At 41.0% G+C, this 22046-nt stretch overlaps 1 protein-coding gene across 1 annotated transcript; it reads right to left on the bottom strand.

The window, feature by feature from the left end:
- Positions 1 to 1630: 1630 nt before the first annotated feature.
- LOC134147006 (hepatitis A virus cellular receptor 1 homolog) lies at positions 1631 to 17341 on the bottom strand. The gene is made up of 6 exons (XM_062587705.1): positions 17197 to 17341; positions 13331 to 13675; positions 10722 to 11075; positions 4170 to 4216; positions 3620 to 3704; positions 1631 to 1725 (listed from the first exon to the last, which is right to left on the bottom strand). Exons 1-6 carry the CDS (start codon positions 17339 to 17341, stop codon positions 1631 to 1633), a joined length of 1071 nt encoding a protein of 356 aa, XP_062443689.1.
- Positions 17342 to 22046: the final 4705 nt, after the last annotated feature.

The following is a 22046-nucleotide window of genomic DNA, read 5'->3' on the forward strand; positions in this document are numbered from 1 at the left end:
ATTTTACATCTCTTGAGAATGACTATGTTGTGCTGCCTGCACCTCCGGCTCCTGCTCAGGCAACCCAATGTCAAACTGAGGCTTGTGGTCTAAGTTAGTCTGTCTAACTGGGGGCCCATGTTAGTCCCTGCCTGTGTCGTCCAGAGTGTCCCAACAGTCTCTATCCTCAGCATGAGCCCTAAGCACAAATTGATGACTGATCATGAAAACAGCCACAGCCTGCTTACCAGCTCTGCCATGCCAAAGTCCTGAAAACAAGCACAGCAGATCCTGTTGGTGCCCTTGAGGATGGGATATGTGCAGGGAGACATCTTGTCAAAGCAGGGAAGACGGAGGGAAAACCTTACTCCCTACAGCAGCAGCACCCTACCCCAGCCTTTCTGCCTCACTAGAGGAAGCAGAAGGGGAACATTACCCTCCATCTCTTCTTTCTCCATGTGCTTTTAACAGCCCAAGCCTCAGCCCCTTTCTCCGGAGATCACAACTTTGAATTTTGCCTGTGCTGCTCTAAATCACTGAGGTGGCTTTGTCTGCCTCCTAAGGACCCCCAAAGTGATGGCTGCATTTATGAGGTGCTACTGTGGGCTGTGTTGTGCTTCTCACCTGCATCTCCTCGAAAAAATAAATGGGCAACACTGGTGTGACAGGGCACCCTAGTCTCATCCACTTAAAAACCAGCCAGGCAACACTTTTCTACCCTGTGCTTGGTTACTAGGGCCCAGTTTAATCACCCTGGGGTTACATGTTGTAGATCTGCATCACCAAGAAGATGCCACCAGGAGAGCTGTTGTTATATGCAGATCACAGTGATGAGTACCAAAAAGCAATTACAAGTAAATAACCGGGAATTTCCTATGCATACTGCTGGGGAGATACTGGTTTCAGAACAAGCAGTATGGGGTGAAGGAGGCAGGATAGAAAAATGTTCCTGGAGGTTCATCTCCTGGACCATTTCCTGCCTGTGGAAATGTTACTGTTCCTTCTTGGAAAGCTAAGCTAGCACAACAGTCATTTCAGCCTTATAGGTATGACTGACCAACTCCCATTTCAGTGCTTTAGAATATGGCATAAAGAATGCAGTACAACAGTAAGTTTACTAAGAGTCTCCAAGGGTCATTCAAACACGCTGAATCATAAGCAGCACTGGTAACCCTTAAGCCATCTGCATTTTTGATTTATACTTGCAGCATTATTGTGACTTAGTATTTTTCTTGTTTATATAAAAGCAATAAGAAACTGCATTTACTGACTTTATTTTTCCCTTTTTACACTTCAAAATTAGGCAGCAGCAGGAGTTATTTCTCCTGTCTTCTGTTCCTCACAGCATAGGTTGTATTCAATCAAGAACATTAGTAAAACCTGAAGAAAAACAAATTCAGTTCTGTAACATGCTATTAGTAAGAAAGTAGATTCCAAAAGCTACTATGAATAATGAATACAGCACATTCTCAGAGAAGCTTTTTTATGCAATGAGTTTTAAAGGTAATGTAACACATTTTGCATGAAAATTTCAAATTTTCACAGTTCAGTTTGATTTTTGAGGGCTCCTAACAAATGAACCTTCTTTCTCAATGCAGCATGAAGCAGCGCCTTCTTATTTGCAATGTAGCCGTACTTTCTTCCAAGGCATCTACAGATGATATGGTGGCTGTTCACAAGATGGAGAGGCCGTTTTCTCCTTCAACATCACTAAAACCTTTATCATGCTCTTCCGGTGGTCCAAGGCTGCAGTAAGAAACAGATCACTATGCATGGAGCAAACAAAAGTATTGCTGCTTCAGAACATCCTTTCTTAACTTTAACATTTGCAATTTCCCATGGAAGCTGAGACCAGAAACTGCTGGCATCACTGACTGCAGTGGTGCAATACCTGCTTACTTACACTGGTGAAATATTTACCTTGTTTACATTAGTCTAAATCATATGAAAGGGCTGTTCACATCTTACAATGACAGTTGGGAGATGATCAGCATGAGATTCAGAAAAAAGCCCCTTTTGGCCCCCAATTCTTATCTCCTAAGCTGGATACAGAGTAGAGTAGCTGGTATATATCTACCATTGAAAATCATTAGTCATTGACCGAAGGGTGGTACTTCACTGGACTATCCAATGGTCTGTCTGAAGAAAAACCTTTTTTCCAGATCAGCCAGAAGACATGAAGTTATTAGGAACACCTGCAGTGGGTGACTCATCAGATTTACATACTTCGTATCTGTCTCAGAATCACCTCACATAGAGTGGTGTGACTCAAGGAGGATATGTCAATGTGTAGTGGCCACATGAGAGCTGCAGGATTTGTCATATGGTGGAAAGTTTCAGTTTGCCACACTGCTGTAGTGAGACCTTCATGGGGCCAAGTCTCTTTGTGTGTCAGCATGAATTGCCTCTCCATAGTGGACTGTAAATCCCTGAGGCCACCCTGAGCAATCATAAGAAGAAAGGAAACATTTGCCATCTGATCATGATCATCATTGATCATCTTGGTTTATACCATTATGGATGACAGAAGAGTGACATTCTGGTATTTGATCAAAGTATAAAATACATCAATTATTTCCCTAAAGTGGGGTCACTACATTACAGTAAGCACCAGTAGCCCAAACTCTCCAGTGCTTTGAGTGTCTATTTGTCTGAGCATTTTACAGGAAACACTGTTTGATTTTTCTGAAATGAAGTTGTCTGAAATTAGCTCATAACCCAATTTGGGTAATAAGAACCAGAAGCCAATTCTACACCTACTGAGATCAGTGGCAACTACCTTCCTGCCTCTAAGAAAAATTAGCTGGAGTTAACTGGAATTGTTAGTAGAATATTACAAAATGAATTACCTTTTTATTTTAAACATCCTTGAGTGTTTACCTAGAAGCAAAATAAAGTTAATTTCACAATGGCAAAAAGAAATCCATAATGGATCAGTCAAGTGGATTCAGAAAACAACACAGTGAGCTGCAAAATTTCTGTGGGCTAAGCAGGAAACAAAGGATCTCATTCTGATTTAAGTTACACTGATGTCCGTAAGGAGCAATTCCAGGAAACTGTGGAGCTATGTTACTATAAAGCAAGTGCCAACAAAATGAGTCAGGTGTGACAAGTGGAGTGCAGAGGTTGCTGCTGTATCCACAGCAGCTCTGAGATCTCCTTGGTCCCCTCATGGTAACACAGTCCTGGAGCAAGGACAGTGCCCCCACAAAATGAGCAGAACATTATCACAGAGGCCAGAGGAGCATAGCAGTTCTCCAGATCATGGTGCTGACCTGACAACCAGCAGCACCAGGTAGCGAGGAGTTTGCATCTGCCTTTATGTCAGCACTGAAACATCAGGATGAGGAGAAGCAAGGCCTGCATAGTCTAGTCCCACTTCCTATAGCCCATCTGTCCTGACAGTGCCACTGTATGACAGTAAGGATCCCTGGACACACCCTGATATCACCTATAACAAGGATAGGCGAGCTTTAAGGTGGCCTGACATGGAGAACTGGGTCAAGAAGTGCACTGCTCATTAGTTTGTTCTCTGTCCTGAATTCCTGAAGACAGCGAAGATTAACCAGAGATGTAGAAGGACATCTGTATTAAGCCTGCATTAGAAGCATTAAAAAATTATGTGCTCAGGGATACTTACATTTCCATAACAGTGATGAGAGCATCAACATGAAAAGAATGGATGCCGCTATGGAACAGATGACGAGAACGACATAGATTGGAAACTGGAAAGAAGAAGAGAAAACTGAAAAGACTTTAAAAGCATGCTTTACTTCAGACCTACTCATACAAGTCTGGGTTGTCCCAGTGGCTAAGAGCTCTGAAGTATCTGCTAGGAGCTGGCGTTTGCAACACTTTTCTGAGCTTGTATGTGCAAAGTACGGAGAAGAAATGTCAGAAGATAAGCAAAATGAATTACTGGTTTAATATTTAATACTTCTTGCTCTGAAGCATTTGGGCCTAGATTTACCCCACCAAACATGAGCTTCTTAAGGAAGTCCAACAAAAAGTCTAAACAAAACTAAATAAACCACTCTAAAACTCTTCCTGGATTTCTAAATAAAAATTCAAGCTACTAGTTTGTGAACATTGTCCATTTAGCATGAATGCCTTAAAATTCACTAGCAAGTCCTGATGTCCTTCTGGCTTCTAGTTAACCAAACATTTTTAAAGCTTAGAGGAAGTTTTACCTGATAATCATTTCTCTTCGCCTTGCTGTTTGAACTTCCTGAAATATCTGAAAACAGAAGAAATTGAAATAGTTATTACTGGCACAATCAGCTGAATGAATGCAGAACTTTGAGGGTCACTATAGTTGTCATCACATTAATCAGAGGATAATGAACTCTCAGTGAACAAGGAGGGCACTGAACAAGAGAAATAAAGCACCTTGCAATCAGCCAGTAGTGAAAAATCTGTTGTAGCCAAAAAATGTGTATCAGGCATTCATCAGGAAAAGTCAGTCTTTATCAAGGAAAGAAGAAGCATCCCAGGAATAGCCCATGAAGAATGATAGAAGAAACTTGTCTCCTGTGGGAGAGTTTTCATTTTTGTAAGCACAAGATGGTAGATGATGTAGTAAAAATGACACAATACTAAGCAACAGAACCTCCTCAGCTTAACAGTGGTCAGAATCATGCATGATCACACATTATTACTGAGAATCACAGGTCATATCTGCAGGTTCAGATGATTTTCCACAGATCTAAGATAGCTCTGTGAAGATGATGTATTTCTTTCTGTCTGTCTTAGGTCTTAAGAATAATTCAGTTCTAGTTTACCAAGCTTTGGATATGGGGATGAACTAAATGAATGCTCAAGAGCTCTTGCAGCTAGCTTTTCTATTATTATCCTATGATCCTACTATTTTACTTTTGCTAGTGAAATTAAATCACAACAGGGTGGTACAGTCTTGCCCTCGGTTCATTGTGACCTTCTGCTTCAAGGTGATGAAATATTTAAGTATTTGGAGCTCTTGGATCAATACAGGAAGTGCCCAATGCTTAGTAGCATCTTAAAAACTCAGAAGTCACTCAGTTGAGCAAACTGAAACCTCAGCTCACTTCTTGTTCTAGGTCATACTAATGCATAGAAAGATGGTGAGGAATAGTGGTTTCAAGGTTTCGATAAGAGAACAAATGCAGAGCTTCCGTACTAGCAAAATGTACTGGAGACTAGATCAGTCATATTTGCCTGGACGTGTGTAACAGATTTAATGTGCCTGATACCACGGCGAAAGGATATGTTGAATGCACGAGACCCTCAGAATGTTGCATGGTGATGGGTACAATCAGATGTTCATAATAATCCTGTTAGAAGAGTTGAGGAAATTGCTGTCCCCTCAGGAACTGCTTACAAATAACTGTCCATTCAGAAAAATTCCAGTCTGTCTGGTGACCAAGACAGCCTCAGTATTTGGTGTTCAGATTTGTGATGCAGCTTATACTTAACTGTAGGGCTAAATAGAATTAATCAATTTGCTACCAAAAAAAAATAAAGATAAGCTTATGTGTATACTCAGCAAATGTATACTTAGTGCAGAAAGATTTTCTTTGTTCTTCAGATAACATGTTGTATTCTGATCTCCTTGAAACCATTCTCTCCTTTATATTTAACATGGAATTCAAATACCATTAAAAATAGACTACAAAATTCACTGTAATTATATCTAATAAAAAAGGACCAGGTTTTGTCTGTGCTTGACTTATAGTCTACTTTTACCGACTACAAACAGGGCCCCCTCCATAAAACTCTTCAATGCCTCTAGCAGCCTTTTTTCCTAATCTTTCACTCAGCTTTTCACAAATTCAGAAACTTTCCTGTCATGTGATGCTCATGTAGGAATATGCAATGCTTAGTACAATCCCACTTGTATCACCTAATTTTAAAAATAATGAGCCATTTGTAAAGTACAGCCCCTTTAAAATTAAAATTTGTTCCCCAAAGAGTCCTAGAATTTATCTGTAGCAAAAGGAAGGATATGCCTAAGCATATGGGGATAATGGCTAATCTGAGACTTTTGCACCCTTAGTGTAAGAGTTGCACTTAAAGGTGGAGGGTTGTTTCAGTCCTGTGTTTCTCTCCCAGTCACTGTGCTAATGTCAGTACAGCGATCAGCCACAAGCTAGCCTTTCATTGCATTGTGATAAGGCTGGAGTTTGTTTTAACAGAGATGTTAATCTGTTGAACGCATTATTTCACAGAGAAAAAGGAGAGTAAATCCAGAATGTAACTTGGCTTATTGCTGTTGCTAGGTAATACTCTATTACTCTGCAGTATTTTTTTGTATTGTGGGAGTTTGGCCTTGAAAATAACACATCACAAATTTTTGCATAGGTGGGAGCAAACGATGACTCATGTAAGCGTGATATGTTGTTTGCTGTTATTCGATCTATGGTTACTCTTTATAACCTGCAGTGACAATTTAAGTTGCCCTAAGAATCCCAACACTAAGACCGTTTCTGAAACTCCCTATTTGACAATGAGAGAATATAGTTGTTCTCTACCTTGGCTGAGTGATGTCCTTATGCTCCCTCTACAGTCAAGGGAAGACGGGGAGATGATTCAGAGAAGGAGATTAGCGTAAGTATTTCTGTTGCCTATTGGATTTAGTCCTACTTTCTAGCAAAGTGCAATAAACAACTGCTTCTCAAGTCCTGCTGAAGCAAGTCATGCATGGTCTTTCCTCTGCCACATAGCCAGACCTGCTGGTCACACAGAGCACATCCAGATGTTTTGCATGTGCCTCACACAGACTTTTGCCTATGCCTGTTACGTGTGGTGGTAAGCCAGGACAGCCAGGACAGCCATGTGCATGCAAAGCGACTGCTGTGCACGTGCCGTTGTCCAGTTGGTGCTCCATTCCCTGCTAGAGTAAAGAGGCTGCTGGTGTCAAAAGCATAGGGCCCTGTGTAAAAAGATAGGTGCCTCACGCCTAGAGCTAGCTCTGCATGCTCCATAGTTTCTTGTTGGGACCGTAAGAGCAACTGGCATCTCTATCCCTAGTCTCAATGCTGTGCTTTCTTTACCAGTCTCATAGTCTTCTGCCAGGGGATTGTACACAGATGCATGTCTGTTCAGCCTCCTATAACTGGGATTGATAAGAAGATGGGGTGGGTAACTGAAATACAAGATTTTCCAAAATGACAAATTGGGGTGCATTCAAAGGATGACTTTATAAAGGAAGAAATTCTTCATTCTCATCCCACGTGAAGGATATTTCAGAAACCAGGCATGAGAGCAGGAGAACAAAGCACCAAAGTGGCTCTGAGCAAGTCTTCAGTGAGCATGAGAGTGCCAGACAGGGCTCCAAGAACAAATAGGAGAGAAGCCCGGTAGCTGCAGGTGCAAAAAATCACCCTATGGTATAAAATGGGAGACAATTTAGCTAACGGATAAAATGAAGTTTACAACTCAGAAAGAAGAGAAATGAAACTGAATGGAGAGAAATGCTCACAGATGCTCACAAGATCTGTTACGAAGTGTCTTCTGTGAGCCCTGTCCAGGGACATTAAAGAACAGTTTCATAAATCCTGTTTCCCATGCAAGTCTCCAGAGCTATCAAAACAAGACCTGCAAAAACCCATACAGATTACTTTAATACTTTGTATTAGGATCACAGGAGACTTTTGGCAATAGCTGAAACTAAAAGCAGCAAAATATTGATGTGTCATCCTTGAATTTTAGCTTTCCTTTTTTTGAAGTCTTGTTTGCAGGCATCTGGTAGGCAGATCTGAATAATACGGGCTATTTGTCATTTGCACTTGACTGAGAGAAAATGCCTTCTGAGTACCATGTTGTCTTCATCTCTTCAGTGAAAACAGAACATTTCTGGCAGTTTCTTTCATTATCCATTTAAAGTTTCTAAAAACCACAGATGAGGATCCATGAGAGCACCTCCACTGTACCATCGTGTACGGTAGGTGAAAGGTTTTAGTGGTATTTGATTAGAAACGAAGAGCCTATATTCAAGCTAATATTGTGTCAGGAGTTCCCATGGAAACCCAGCAAGATTAAAAGAGGAATCTAGAGCAGGCAAACTTACATTAAGTTTATTTATCAAATATGCTAAGATTTTGCATCCCAGTTACTTGAAGGAATGACTAATAGTTGTGGTAATTACCTATTATTTTCCGTCATGACCAAGGACATGTGTTGGGTACTGAATAGCTGAGCCTGCAGGCCGCATAACTGAATATATATAAAACAAGATTCAAACCTCACTGCAGTCAGAGAGGATATTAAATGGAAAACATAACGAATTCACACTGATGACAAATCATATATCTGAGAATTGAAGTTTGGACTGAGGCAAAGAACAACTCTTATCTTCACTCAGACTGAAATATCTGACAGTAATGAGTGACTGAAAATGTATTACCTTTGGGGTACTTGAAAATACGCATTTCTCATCTATTGCTTCTTCCTGATTTCAGACAACTTCGCTGTGGATCCCAGACAGCTTTTGCATCCAGATATAATGAATAACTACCAATAAGCATTTGCTACACTCTTTAAGGTGGTCAATACTTTTGTTTATGACAATTTCTTCATTTCTCTGAATATGCAGCTTTTTGCAGCTTCTGAGCTTGCAAAATTGTCATACTTACACACAGTTAGTTCATCTTCTGTAAGGAGAGACATGCCTGCATTTTCAGTTCCCTCTGAACTTGGAAGTGCACTTGGGAATTCAGTAGTCACTGAAATGAGGTGAAAAGTAATGTTCATAAAGATTGTTGTTTAGGGTGGTCTTCTGATGGTGTTCAAAATTTCTAGCACAATTTTACATCATCAGCTAAACAAGAGATGAAAATTTGTACCCAAGTTGTAGTGTTTGCAGGTCATCCTACTCACACATCTGATGTACTTTATTAGCCTGTTCAGCAGCTAGCCATTTAAACAGTTTAGCTGTGGATGTAATTTATTGTTGCTAGGTTTAACTATGGCACATGGTTATGACTGTAAGATTAGAGACATTACTGAAAAGTTCATGTTTTTGAAAACGTTCAGAAAGAGCTTCAAGTGATATAAGACCCCCAAAAGGCACAAAACCCAGCCTCGTGTGCAGGCATCAATCTGTAGAAAAGTCACTAATGTGGACAAAACAGCAACCTAGGATAAAGATGATGAGGACTATAATATGTCACTATTGCCAGCTAAATAATAATAACAGCAGCCTTCATTTGGGAAGACATTTAAGTACTCAATTTTAAGATACATTGAATTCTCATTGACTTTATTGCTCAAGCAGAACACGCTCTTAACTGACCTTTTCAATAGACCTTTTCAATTGCCTTTCCCAAATCAACGCAAAAATTAATGCAGAGTTTAGTGGACCTCTGTTTCACTGCCATTTTTGTCCAATCCTATTCACTAGCAGTCTCTTAAAAAATACATTTAGTGTAAAGTGATATGAATATTCACACTATAATGGTCCCTGAAAGAACAGAGTAAAGGAAAGGGAAACCTGAATTTGTTCTTGAATGCAGACAGTTAAAGGTACCACAGAAAGACAGGTGTGTTGTTTCTGGTTTGGACTATATCTGAGGGTAGTGAAACCTATAGATTTAACTCCTAGAATTAACTTCCTTGGAGAATGAAACAAATGGTGCTACTCTAGGTGAAGAGATTTGGTTCATAAATATCAAAACTAAACAAAGATAAAATTTTCCTGATTTTGAAAAACTCCAATGATATACAAACATTGTCCTTTCTCTACTTTATAAACATACCCACCATTCAATTTATCACAAGGTCATCTGGTCTAACCTACTGCTGAGAACAGGGCTAACACTGAAGTCAGTCCTAACTGAAGTCAGAGCAGGTTGCTCAGGGCCTTGGCCATTTGAATACTTCCAAGAGTGGATATTCCACAGCTTCTTTTGGCTCCTCTCTCAATTTTTAACCACCCTCCCTGTGAAGATTTTTCCTTATATCTAATCAGAATTTCCCTTGCTGCAGCTTGAGTGTGTTGCCTCTCATCCTTTCACTGTGTACTTCCAAGAAGAGTCTGGCTATGTCTTTATAATCCCCACCAGCTAGCTGAAGACAGCAATTAAATTAAAACCCTCCTTTACGTTCTCTTCTCCAGGTTGACCAAATCCAGCTGCCTGACCATCTTAGCAGCCCTCTACTGGACTCGCTCCAGTTTGTCACAGTTTTTCTTATGTAGAGGGTCTGATAAACATGCTAATCCAGACGTGGCCTCCTAAGTTCTAATAAACGGAAACGATCATTTCCCTTGACCCATTACTTACAGTCTTGCTAGTGTGGCTCAGTATGCAGCTGACCTTCATTTCCATAGTCAAATTCTCAACCAAAATTCCCAGATTCCTTTCTGTAAAGCTGTTTTCTATTCAGTCAGCCATGACCTACTCTGGTGCATGGAGTTAATTCATCTCAGATGGAGAACTTGATATTTATTTCTGTTGTACTTCATGAGCTTTCTGTCAGCCCTGTAGAAACTCCTCTGAATAGAAGACCTACCCCCCAGCATCTTGGCCATTCCCCCATTTTGACATCATCTGCAACATTTAATCTATATTTCCCTAAATCCACAGAGAAAAATGTATGGTTACCCAGAAGAAAACTTCTCATCTACAGTAGTGTCTATCTGGAAAACCTCTGTAATGCAAGAGTCTGACTAACATCTATGTAAAATAGATAAAAGAAAGGATTGGTTCTGGTTACTCTTTGTACCTTCAGGAACAATGTAAATCCTATTGAATCAAACATGTAGTTACCTTCAGTCATCATGTCAGCTGCTTGAAAACCAGTTGAAAAATCTACTGGAGCACTAGTCGTCACGGTAATTTCTGGAAAAATGTCATTTGCTGTCATAGTGAATGTTGGGGGAGCAAAGGTCTCCAACATAACTACTGTTGGAGACTCAGTAGTTGCTGGTGGGTTAAGAAGTGTTGGAGGAACAATTATTTCGGTAGTTGTTGCTGGGGGACTGACAGTTGTCAGGAGGACAGCAGTCTCTGCCGTAACTGTTGCTTGTAGATTGGAGGTTGCTTGGGAAACAGAAATTGTTTTTCTAAAATTCGGGGGGGAAATGCGAGGCTTTGTCATGATTGTTGTCATCACTGGAGGTGCTGCATGAAAAGCCATAATCAAGAGAACAGCTAGGTCAGAACATTCACAGCTGAGCTTGAGGAAAACCAAACTTGAAATGAATGAAAATTATCTATTCATTAAAATATTGCAAATAAAGTTGGGAGACTAGCTGTTTTAAATGGTGGTCTAATTAGCAGAAAAGAGATCCCAATGAGACCAATCCCCAAGTTTCTAGTTTTGCTTTTTCAAACTTTCCAGAACACATTTTTAAGTGAATTACCTAAACTTCCTTAAGTTTTTTAGCCCTGATCAGCTCCCTCATGACAGCTGAGCGGATCTCTGCACATCCCATACAAAGAAGAATCCTTCATTAATATTTTTCAACCTGAAACTTAAGATTTTGCTCTATTTTGTAAGAAAGCTGGGCAGCAGCAGTATATTCCTGTTTTCCTATTACATATTCTTTTTTATTAGACATATTTTCCATTGGGAATATAAACTTGCATTTGGTAGATGTGAAACATTTTATGTATCACATTTTCCTGCTGGTTAGGATGGTTTCATTTTCACACAGTGCCTACTGTCCACTGTCCCAGCCCAAGTATAAGAGTAATCAGTCAATCTCTCGCTTTTTTTTTAACATGGTAGTGCCATGATAACATCACTGACTACCAGCCATTACTTGTCAAAGAGTGTGATCAGAAAATCAGGAAAAGAAAATGAAGACCTTATTTTCCTTAGCTAGATCCTCCAACAACCCTTCAACTTCAGGTGCTTGAATTTTACTGAAGACCTGAACAGGACACAGGTAGCTTGTACACATGCAACTATAGCAATGTAAATTTGCACTGGAGTTAGAGATTCAGGCTTCTTAGCACTACAACTAAACAAATTCAGATAAACAAAAACCTCACAGATGCTGAAAACCACAGGGAGGATGTGAACATTACACTTCGCCCTAAATCTGTTCTATGACATTCTTCTTTCCTCCATTTTCTCCACATCTAATAAAAGTAAAAGGAACAGTAGCAGGAATATCCCCAACTACACAAGTGTGTATCTTAGTCTGATGCATACTTCCCACAAGTCAAAATTAAACTTTCTGGGAGCGTGCTGCATCCTAGGTGGTGGGAGCTACTGTCCCTGATTGCCTGTGATACCTGAAGGAGTCAGGGTTAACCTTGTTGTCTGAAGCCTGGTTCTCGTTGGCAGAGTTGTTGCTGAGGGAAAGCAGACAAAGAAAGAAGAGACACTAAATCAGAGCATGGTCAGCAGGTCAGCCACCCCAGACCTCAGCTAACCCAACCTATCTGGGAATCAGGGATTTTTAAGGTCTTTTTTTTTTCAAGTAAAAAGGAGTCCTAAGTAACAGCACATTTAAAGTATCCACTCCTTGACCCTCGCACAGAACGGAAAACGCCAAAACCTGTTATGGTCAATCCTCAAAATTTACAAACTTATCAGATTCACTGTTCTGATAAAAAGCTAAGGAAGGCAGGGAGTCCCACACATGTTCTAAATAAAAAAGTCCAATTTTCAGCCAAGAGCTTTTTTGATAAGAGCAGCTCCTTTTTTTTTTTTTTTTTTTTTTTTTTTTTTTTTGAGCTCCACTGTCTTCAAACTCTGGCATAGAAAGGCACTGCGGTATTTTTGCCCCACTCTCCAGTTACATTGTTTATAGCAGGCCTATACAGACTTCTGTATAAATCATCACCAATTGCACCTGTGAAATAAATTTTTCTTTCTGCTGTGTGGAAGCTGGATCTTTTTTCTGAGCTTTGCAATGCTTTTCAACCTCCTCTCTGCTTTGCAAGACCCTTACTTTATCTTGCAGTTCTGCAAAATAATGGGAAAAGGAAAAAGTCCTTTGAGACTCTGAGATAGAATTTACAAAAAATGTGGATCTCCTTATGAAACAAACAAAATGAAAATCTTAGGGTGAAAAGCTTGCTGGGCTGAACCCAAAACAAAATAATGAGTTTCATTCCAAGGGCCTTTAATAATGCTAAATTCCGTTTTTCAGTTACATAGTTGTTTAAAAACTCAAATGTACTTTCAAAATGAGCAATTAAATCTTTCCTTTGAAAAGAGAAAAAAGTGAACGTTACTATTTTCTCATCAAAATTGCTTATTGAATTTGACTCAAATTTGCAACTAGTTTGGACCCCCACTTAAACCTACCTTTTTCAGTAATTTTTGTTTTTTGGGCAAAAAGCTACACCCAGTTTTTAAACTCATACCCAGTGACAGGTTTCTAAACATTGACTATATAGAAAAAGCCAAAAATCCTCACCTCTGACCACCTCCAGCTTAATGTTCAGTTTGATGTCATTGAACCAGCCAGGGATTTCTATGCGGCAGCAGTATACACCTGCATCTTCTTCCTCCACTTCCTTTATTGTGAGAGACACATCTCCATAGGAAATATAACCCTGAAGATTGTATCTCTGAGATTTTCTGAATGTCACTCTATTCCCAGTTGTGTGCAAAATTTTGTTATTACATTTTGAATTTGGGCACTTGCCCTTGCCCCAGCACATATCTGAGACGTCTCTCCATCTTGCTACTTTGTAGACGCAAGGTAATGTAACAGAGCGCCCTATTTCTCCTCTTACAGCAGTGTCAGATAGGGTGTGCGCTGTCAAGGAAGAACAAAGAAAGAAGAGTGAGGAATTTTGGCAGCTAATAGATGTGTGGTTCTACCTACGCAACACAACATGGGAGGAAAAGAAAGACTGACCTCAGTCAGTAGCTGCTTGGCCTGGAGGAGGCAAGTAAGATCAAACACCCATTAAAATCGTCATTAAAAAGATCTCCTAGACAGAGCCAGCTTACGATGGCAGATCAATGGGGTCTGTCTGTGTGAAACTACTCTGGGAAAGTGTGCTGCTCCTTGCATTTCTGAGCAAGCCTGGCCAATTGCTCAAGTTACAGATTGGTGCATCCCTTGCAGAGCACAGTATCCACATGAGCTTTAATTACTAGCATTATATTGATGTAAAAAAGAGCAGATTCACATTTTATTTGTGCTCTTACTCTTCACGATCAACTTTACTTTGTGTTTACAGGCAATACCCATCTTAGCATCTAGTTTGAATCTTTGTTACATGTCATTCCCCCTTACCTGTCCATGCAATTCCCAAATTAGGCCTAAAAGGAATTTCTTCCTTGTGAAGGCACCACACTAAAAAGAAATATTCACTTATGGGGACAAATCTCTTCTGGTCTGCATTCATCTTTGTCTATGTTGATCCTTCTGCCTTTCCCCGTGTTACCATTAAGGTACAGCAAAACAGGAACTGAGGACCGGGGGGAACATCTACATTTGATCCTTTATTGCAGCAAGAGGGTAATCTACCATTCTGATTTCTCATGGTCAGTTTGTTTATCCCAAAGAGGAGTCACCACAGCTACCACTGTTATCACCAGCTTTGACACTGGTTTGCTCAACAGGTCTATTTTGCCAGCTGATTGAATGCCTTTTCTTTTTAGCATGACTCCTAGAGAGCAAACAGAGATGCTTCCAACAGTGTCTGTGTCTGTTTTGTTTTGCCTTTAATGGACTATTCCCCGGGTAAGATTTTTGTTTGCAGCATTCTGCCTCGTTACTTGTTACTGGGATGACATTTTAGTTTCATTATTGCTTATCCGGTTGGCAAGATAAGCCAACCACTTCAGGTTTCCACAACTCCAAATGCTAAAAGAGTGGAAGAGACAAAGCAATATGTAATATGGTGTGAAAGACATTTGTACTGAATTGAAGCTAGGATATGCCAAAAAAATGAAGTATTAAGGCTATATAAGATGGCTGCCTGATTTACTTCTTGGAAAGGGTAGGTTCATTTGCTATGTTGCAGCCAAAGAGAGCATTCAGCCCTCTTTCTGTGATGGCAGAGCAAAACAATACGTCCCATGGATCTTGAAAGTATCCACAGATGAGCAGGGAATTAGTCACTGGAATGGGTCAACACACATTTTCAGGTCACCCCCAAAACGATGTGTATAAAATCAAGGCCAGCATGAACTACTCTTGGAGTTCAGGTAACTGTTATTTGAGGAATTTCATTCATCATTTCCATTTCATCATTTCTCCACTGTTTATTAGACAACTGTTCAACAAATAAAAAATTACCTACTCTCCTCTTGAAAGAAACATAGAGCTGAGTTTATTAAACAAAGAATAAAAAGAAGAAGGAAGAAATAAGGCACCAGAGGGTCTCCAACGCAGTTTCCTAGCAGTACTGATGGGAAAATTATAGTTTTTGCAGTTTCAAATCCTCTTAATCTATACAGAGCTAATGTTCCTAACATCTGCCTTCACTGCTGGTTAGCAGTGAGAGCTAAGATACTGCGACAGTCTTGCTTCAACAGTACGAATCTGTGCGAGGACTAAATATCTTCTTTCTTAGCTGCAGCCCCATCTACAGAGGAACTTCCAAAAGAAATAGTAAATAAGACTGAATTCAAATGCCTTTGAAATTAAGAAAGAGATTTCTGGGACATTTATATCCTGACACCTTGTTCTTGGCTGTGACCCTCCTGGGCATTGAATTTTGACACAAGGCATCAGCTATTCCTGGGCAGTCCCGTTAAAGTCAGTGAGGTTGGATTGTATTATAGTATTAGTTACCTCCTATTAATGTAAGAATTAGGCAGTAACTCCAAGAGTTCCTTTTCTCTTGTAGATTTGTCCATTGCATGAACAAAGACACATCCTCCAGCTAAGAACAGTAATTGAAAAAGAATGTTTTTTCCTGAATTGCTTCTGGAATAATTTGCCTTTTTTTTTTTTTTTTTTTTTTTTTTTTTGTAGAAGATACTTGACATCTTTTCCCTACCAATACTGTTTTTTATATTTTTCCTTAAAGCTTCCGTTACTTATGAAATTGCAGAGAAAATCATTGGTAAATAGGAAAGCAGCCTTCAGCTGCCCACTGTGTTGTTTTCTGGAGTACCAAGACTACTCATTCTCAGTGCTGAGATGGATTAGAGAGAGGAAGGTAATAAAAAGTTGGTCTCGCTCTCCAGGAGCTCTGCATATAAGAATGTTTTTGAAATAAGATTAAATGAAGACAAGTACCTTCGATTTATTTTGAGGATGAAAATGCAGTGAGGATAGAGCACTCATGCTCCACCTTCTGAGTCCAGCAACAGATCAAAAATACTATATAATTCCTTGGACTGCAGCAAAGTGCCTATGAAGCTCTGTCTATGCAGCAGACACCATGTAGGCTGCGGTTGTGTTAACTTGCCTCATAGATCTTAACAGGGCATGAACCACCTCTTTCTTGTATTCCATCAATAATCAAACCTTTCCATTACTTTTCAGACTGATTTAAGAACACTGCAATAGCTATAAAGATTATACTTGATATTTCATTGTGTTAGAGGCTGGCTGATTAAATGTAATAACTAGTCATCTAAGATAAAATTTCTTGAAATGCCTAAGTGATTTAAGAGCACAGTTCCCATTAGGAGCTCATCAGACCCTGCTAAAAGTAGGTGAAATCATCTCCTCGAGCTGCATAGGCAATTTTGAAAAGTCCACTACTGGTGCCTGAATGCAGGCACAGAAATGTAGCCGATGTCAACCATGCTTATGAGTGCTGGCCACGACCCAGTCTTCCAAGTTACTCTTCTTTGACTTGTATCTCTTTTAGGAATCAGATATTAAAAGGGAAAACACTGAACATTTTGGAAGTAGAGAGAGAGGAATTTTGAAACATGCTCTCCCTCAACAGTACTCTACTCATAGCAGGAGATAGCCCTTAGGCCTTCAGAAATTCCTTTCTTTAACACATACACACATTCATTACTCTGTCAATATTGCAATTCCCTGACTGGGGCTGTATCAGCACTGTATGGTTGTGGATGCAGAAGCAAAGCCAGTAGTACTCACTTAATGGTAAAGAAATTACATAATTTGAGGGACAAGGAGAACTAATCAACCCTATACACAGAGAAAGCCACTTAGGTTTTAATAACTGAAAATATTTTTGAACGGTATTAATGTTTAAAATCTTTTGAAATTCTGTATACAACTACAACCTTTTTTTACTGAGGTGTATACATACACAGGCAACACAAGTGCCACTGTTTTTAGCATTATATAATTTTTGTTTTCTGAGAAAGCACAGAGAAAAGCAGGTAAAGACTCACCTATAAAGGTCTGTATCAGAATCCAGCAAAACAACACAAAATAGGACATTTTAGCTGATGAAGATTTCAGCGCAGTGATTGGAAGAACTGAAAGCCGGATCTTATACTTTCCAAAAATGCTGAGTGAGCTCCACTGAAGAATCATTTCTCCATTTCCGCTTTATATGTATTGCAACTGCTTCTTTCCTACTGTTATGGTTAGGTGCCCTCTCTTTTTCCTCTTCTGAGACACTCAGCATGGTACTACCACCAGAGATTTCAGTATACTGTTTGTTTTGCCTTTCCATCAGTCTCTTAAGGTTCACTACCTTCCTGTTGCACTGAGCAGTAAGAGCAGGCTCTGGGCTCTTTCATTCAAACGTTTGACTCAATCTGCACCTCTGATTTTGTCCCCTGCTATTTTTCCTAACCTCTTTGTTGCCCTAATTCTGGGGCACCAGAATTAGGGCAGACTCCTCTCTTTCTTTTCCCAGCTTCGCATTTCTATGTGCAAAAAACAAGCTTGGAGGGCCTCTCACAAATGCTTCCTCTCCAAAACGAAGTGTTTTCCAAAGATCTACCACACCATGTCCTAGAAACACTTCTTAATCTTTCTGACTTAATTACTTTTTCTGACCTGTTTGGAAGATCTCTCTGGAAAATATGATGACCAATAATGTGCAAAAGTTTTCCAGGGTTACATAGTAGTTCACAGCATTAAGGACAGGGGTGCTGTGATGGATGAGTAATGCACTTCACTCATAAGAGAGAAGCAGCAATATGTTTTATTGAGATAACATAGTGATTTTAAAAGTTCAATGGTAAATGATACAGTGGTTTAACCAGATTTGATGGCAAGGTACACTTGGTTATTACTACATGGAGGGAATGGTCAGAAGAAATTGTCAAGGAGACCCTCACGTTGAGTCAAGAGCTTCAGGGTGGACCCCTTTGCTTTCCAAACTCCTCCTTGAAGCAGTTTAAGGGTGGCTGAATCCAATCTTAGTCCCAGACTTGGTCAATGGTTTATGTCTAAAGAATTACATGCACAATCAATCAGAGATAAAACTTAGCAATGTTTGCAAAGCTTCAGTGTGCTATTAGTCACTTACCAAGGATCTATCGTGGGTAAGGAATCTCTCAACCTCAAGGAGTAACCTTGAGAGGCGACCCTCCTCAAGGGGAGATTCTGCAATGCAGCCTGCTGCTGTGCAGGAGAGCTCAACAGGCTCTGGGCTGCCTCACATTTATGGTGTAAGATGGTAGGCTTGTAGTCATATTTGCATATCAGCAATATTTGGGTTGGCACAGGCTTAATTTGCACTTGGCTATGTGCTGTTATCTGTCTCCCCAAATTCCGATTTGAATCACGTGCAGCTACCATGACTGTTACTGATGGTTATCACCCTGCAAGGGTTGTGTCAGGTTAGGGGAGCGGGGAGGAGAACACTGTCACAGGTAGGCATTAAGAATGCAGAAGGTGTTTTTGAGACAGGGACTAGACAACAAAATAGTATACAAAACTCTGTGTAAAGAAATGTAAAATGGTGCAAATAGGGGAAGCAGTTCTAGGTTCAAATAGAGCAATAATGGGTTCTGAGCAAGCACTGCTTTCCCAGAAATGAGATCTTGGGATTATCAGACTTATTAACAGGAAAATATCACATTACTGCTTGATAGCATTCAAAAAAAAAAGCAAATCATATGTTAGCAGTTGCTAGTAAAGGAATAGAGAACAAAATAGAAGACAGCATTATTCCACTATGCAAATTCACTTTGATACATGTGTAGTTCTAGTCCTCTCAACTTAAGAAAAGCGTATATTGGATCCAGAAAGGACCCAGGAAGGACAAAAAGAACAGTGTAAATTGTGGAATAGCTTCCATGTGAGGGATAACTGGGTGGGCCAGGGCAAATCAGCCTGGAGAAGAGAGAACTGAAGGGATTCCATGATAGGTCTACAAAATCTTGAGTAGCACAGGAAGGCTGGAGAGGGATTAACTGTTCAATACTCCCCCAGCACAGCATCAGAGACTCCAGTGCTTGCAGACCTGCTGGACTCGCTAGCCTACTGGAGTAGAGGGCACCTCATTAGCATCCTCATCCATCACAGCACTGCAACAGGGCAGTGGCGAGGAACACATCCCACAGACCGGACTCCAGCACAGCCTGGTTTCTTTCCCCAGTGTGTAGCAAAGGTGATGGTGCTGTAGCCAGTTCTTAATGGCAGCTTCCAACAGCATGAAGCTCAAAGGCTGTTCTGAGTTTATTCTAAATCAGCGATGCTGCCGTGCTGCTCTGTACCTTCACATGCTTCAGTGCAGCACAAACAGGAACCAGTGAGGCCAAACACTGCAACACAGCAGTGTCCTATTGTCAATGTTATAAGGCAACTTGACAAGCAATCAGTAAAACACGTGATTTAGCATATTCTATAAGGTTCAGTACACAGGGTGCCAGGTACACCAAGCACCAGATGTTTCGTGTAGGCAGAATGAAACATGATGTGTCCAAGATCTGTGACACCTTTTCCCCCACAATAACACCAGTTTCTCTTTTGTCATTGCTGCTCTCCCACTAAGCAGCAGCTGCGGAGCTGCAGTCAGCGCAGCACCGCTTGCGTGCTGCCTGGTGGCCAGGACCTTTCCTTGAAGCTGGTGCTGTTTGGGGAGTGGCTGAATTCCAGCTGCCTTCCCAGGACAGCAGCACTGCTTTGGGTTTTTAACCAGTTCCCAGTTTTAATGAAGGCTGTAGAAACAGAATTGTCCAATGTGTTCCAGATCACTAGGGAATGAAGAGGATGAACACAGCCTTACGTCAGCTTTAGTGAGACTGGTCTAACACATGCAGCAGAAGGCACTGAACAAGGCCACCTAAAATCCAGCTGAGCAAGTGCAAGTGCACTGGGAAGAGCTAGAACAATCTGTCTTGCTTTCTGCTTCTGTGCTGCTATCTAGCGGCTTCTCGCAGACAGAGAAGGGCAGGCAGAGAGATTTCTCAAAAGTCAGCCCCTGCTATTTGCAGCTCATTAGCCTTATAGACTCAGTGTACAGCCAGTCTGAGTCCAGCTAGATAATCTCTTAATGGGACAAGTGCCACCTGCACATCTCTGTGGCTCTTTTTGAAATGCCTGTTCCAAGATCCACTGACAAAAGTGGATGAAAATAATGAAAGATCAGAGGGAAAATCTGCCTGTATGCATTTGTGTTTAACTAATGGGTACTCTATGCCCAAGCTGAGGTTCTTGCTATGCACAACCTTTGCAGAGTCTGTTTACCCAGTAACTGCACATTATATACTAGCAGAGAGGAAAGTTTAAAAAAGATTTTCATTGCCAAATATTCTAGAATTTTGTTTTGTATGAAGACTCTCTGCTGCAAGGGTTAGTCTGTAACATTAATAAAAACATCCTTAAAGGCAAGCAGTTCTCCTGGTTACCAGTCCTCAAAGACAATCATCATACTACTTATGACTGGCTGGAATCATCCCATATGTTAAAGGAAACTCCCAGATAACTTTGGAAGACCCCCATTTGTCTAACACTGATCCAAGCAGGGAGATGATTGATTTGAAAAAAAGGGTGCAGGAGGCAAAATTGCTGAAGATGCTGTCTGAGATCTGGTTCAGAGATTAGACCAAACTTCCCCTAGCTCTGGTCATGGTCCAGCACCCAAAGCAGTGACATGTGCTCAGTCAGGCAGCAGCAAAGCAGTGTCTACAGTGGTGTCATTCACTTTAGTTTAATAGGTGTTACTGATAGTCAAATACAAAAGTACAATCTAAAATTAACAGAGCTATTCTAGTTTCAGTACCTTTTTACACAAGGCAACTCGTGACATGAAGACGTGTGGCTGAGTTGGTGTCTTCCATGGCCTCTCCTAGCCCACCTCCGAGCTTCCCCGTGCAACACTTGTACATCCGCTTTCAGCTCTTCACTCAAATTTTAACAAATCTTTCCGGTTTCAGCCCTTTAGGCCTGCTCTCATGGGCAGCCCCAAGACAAGGCACCTCACAAGGGCATGCACAAAACATGCCAGGGCCACTGCTATCACCTCGCTCTCTTGCCCTACAGAAGAGCCCCCTCCCACATGCTGTATCCCCCTAGCCAGGCTTGCTGGGACTTTGGGGTCAGCACCCCCTCCCAACCCCAGCCAGCTCGAGCTGTCCCACGACGATGGACTGTGGGTGGGGGGGTCACAACCAAACCGTGGCCCCTGAGTATCTCAGCTGTTAACACAGATTCCTACTGATGTTACTACCGCTCCTTTACGCCTCCTTTACGGGGGCACTACAGCTTTGTTCTTCGTAGAGCTCCCTGGAAAACGATGATCTCGGTGACAGACAGGCTGCTGCAAGCCTGCCACTCTCCCCGGCAGCAGCAATGTCTCTCTAGGTGTTGCACATCGCTTCTCGGACCAGGCTCCAGAGCGAAACCTGCGCTGACGGATACCTGGTAAGAGTCCATCTCCCCCTCCTGTCCTGACTACTTCTCTGCTCCTTCAGGAAGTCCTCAGCATCTGCTTAAAAATATTTTCTTGAAATTAATTGAGGAAAACTGTTTTTCCAGTTAAAGTCAGGCTGCAGACTTGAGTCCATTGCTCAACTGTGCATGAAGGGCTGATTCACCCGCACGGGGCTGCCTCCATTTTCAAGTAAACCAGTGTTTAGTGTTGCACAGAGCAAAAACCGAGAGTGGTGGCTGGCTACGCAGGAAAGGCTCTAGGCCACAGGTGCTCCTCATTTATGAACTAAAACCCACCAAACAAATACAACCTAAGACATAGGAGCTGTTTGGAATTTAAAGGAGCGTAAAGGCGGTGCAAAATGTTGGCTGAAAGTTTGCCCTATGCCCATGACTTCTCTGCAAGCTG

This window comes from Rhea pennata, chromosome 14 (assembly GCF_028389875.1).
Source record: "Rhea pennata isolate bPtePen1 chromosome 14, bPtePen1.pri, whole genome shotgun sequence".
Lineage (NCBI taxonomy): Eukaryota > Metazoa > Chordata > Aves > Rheiformes > Rheidae > Rhea > Rhea pennata.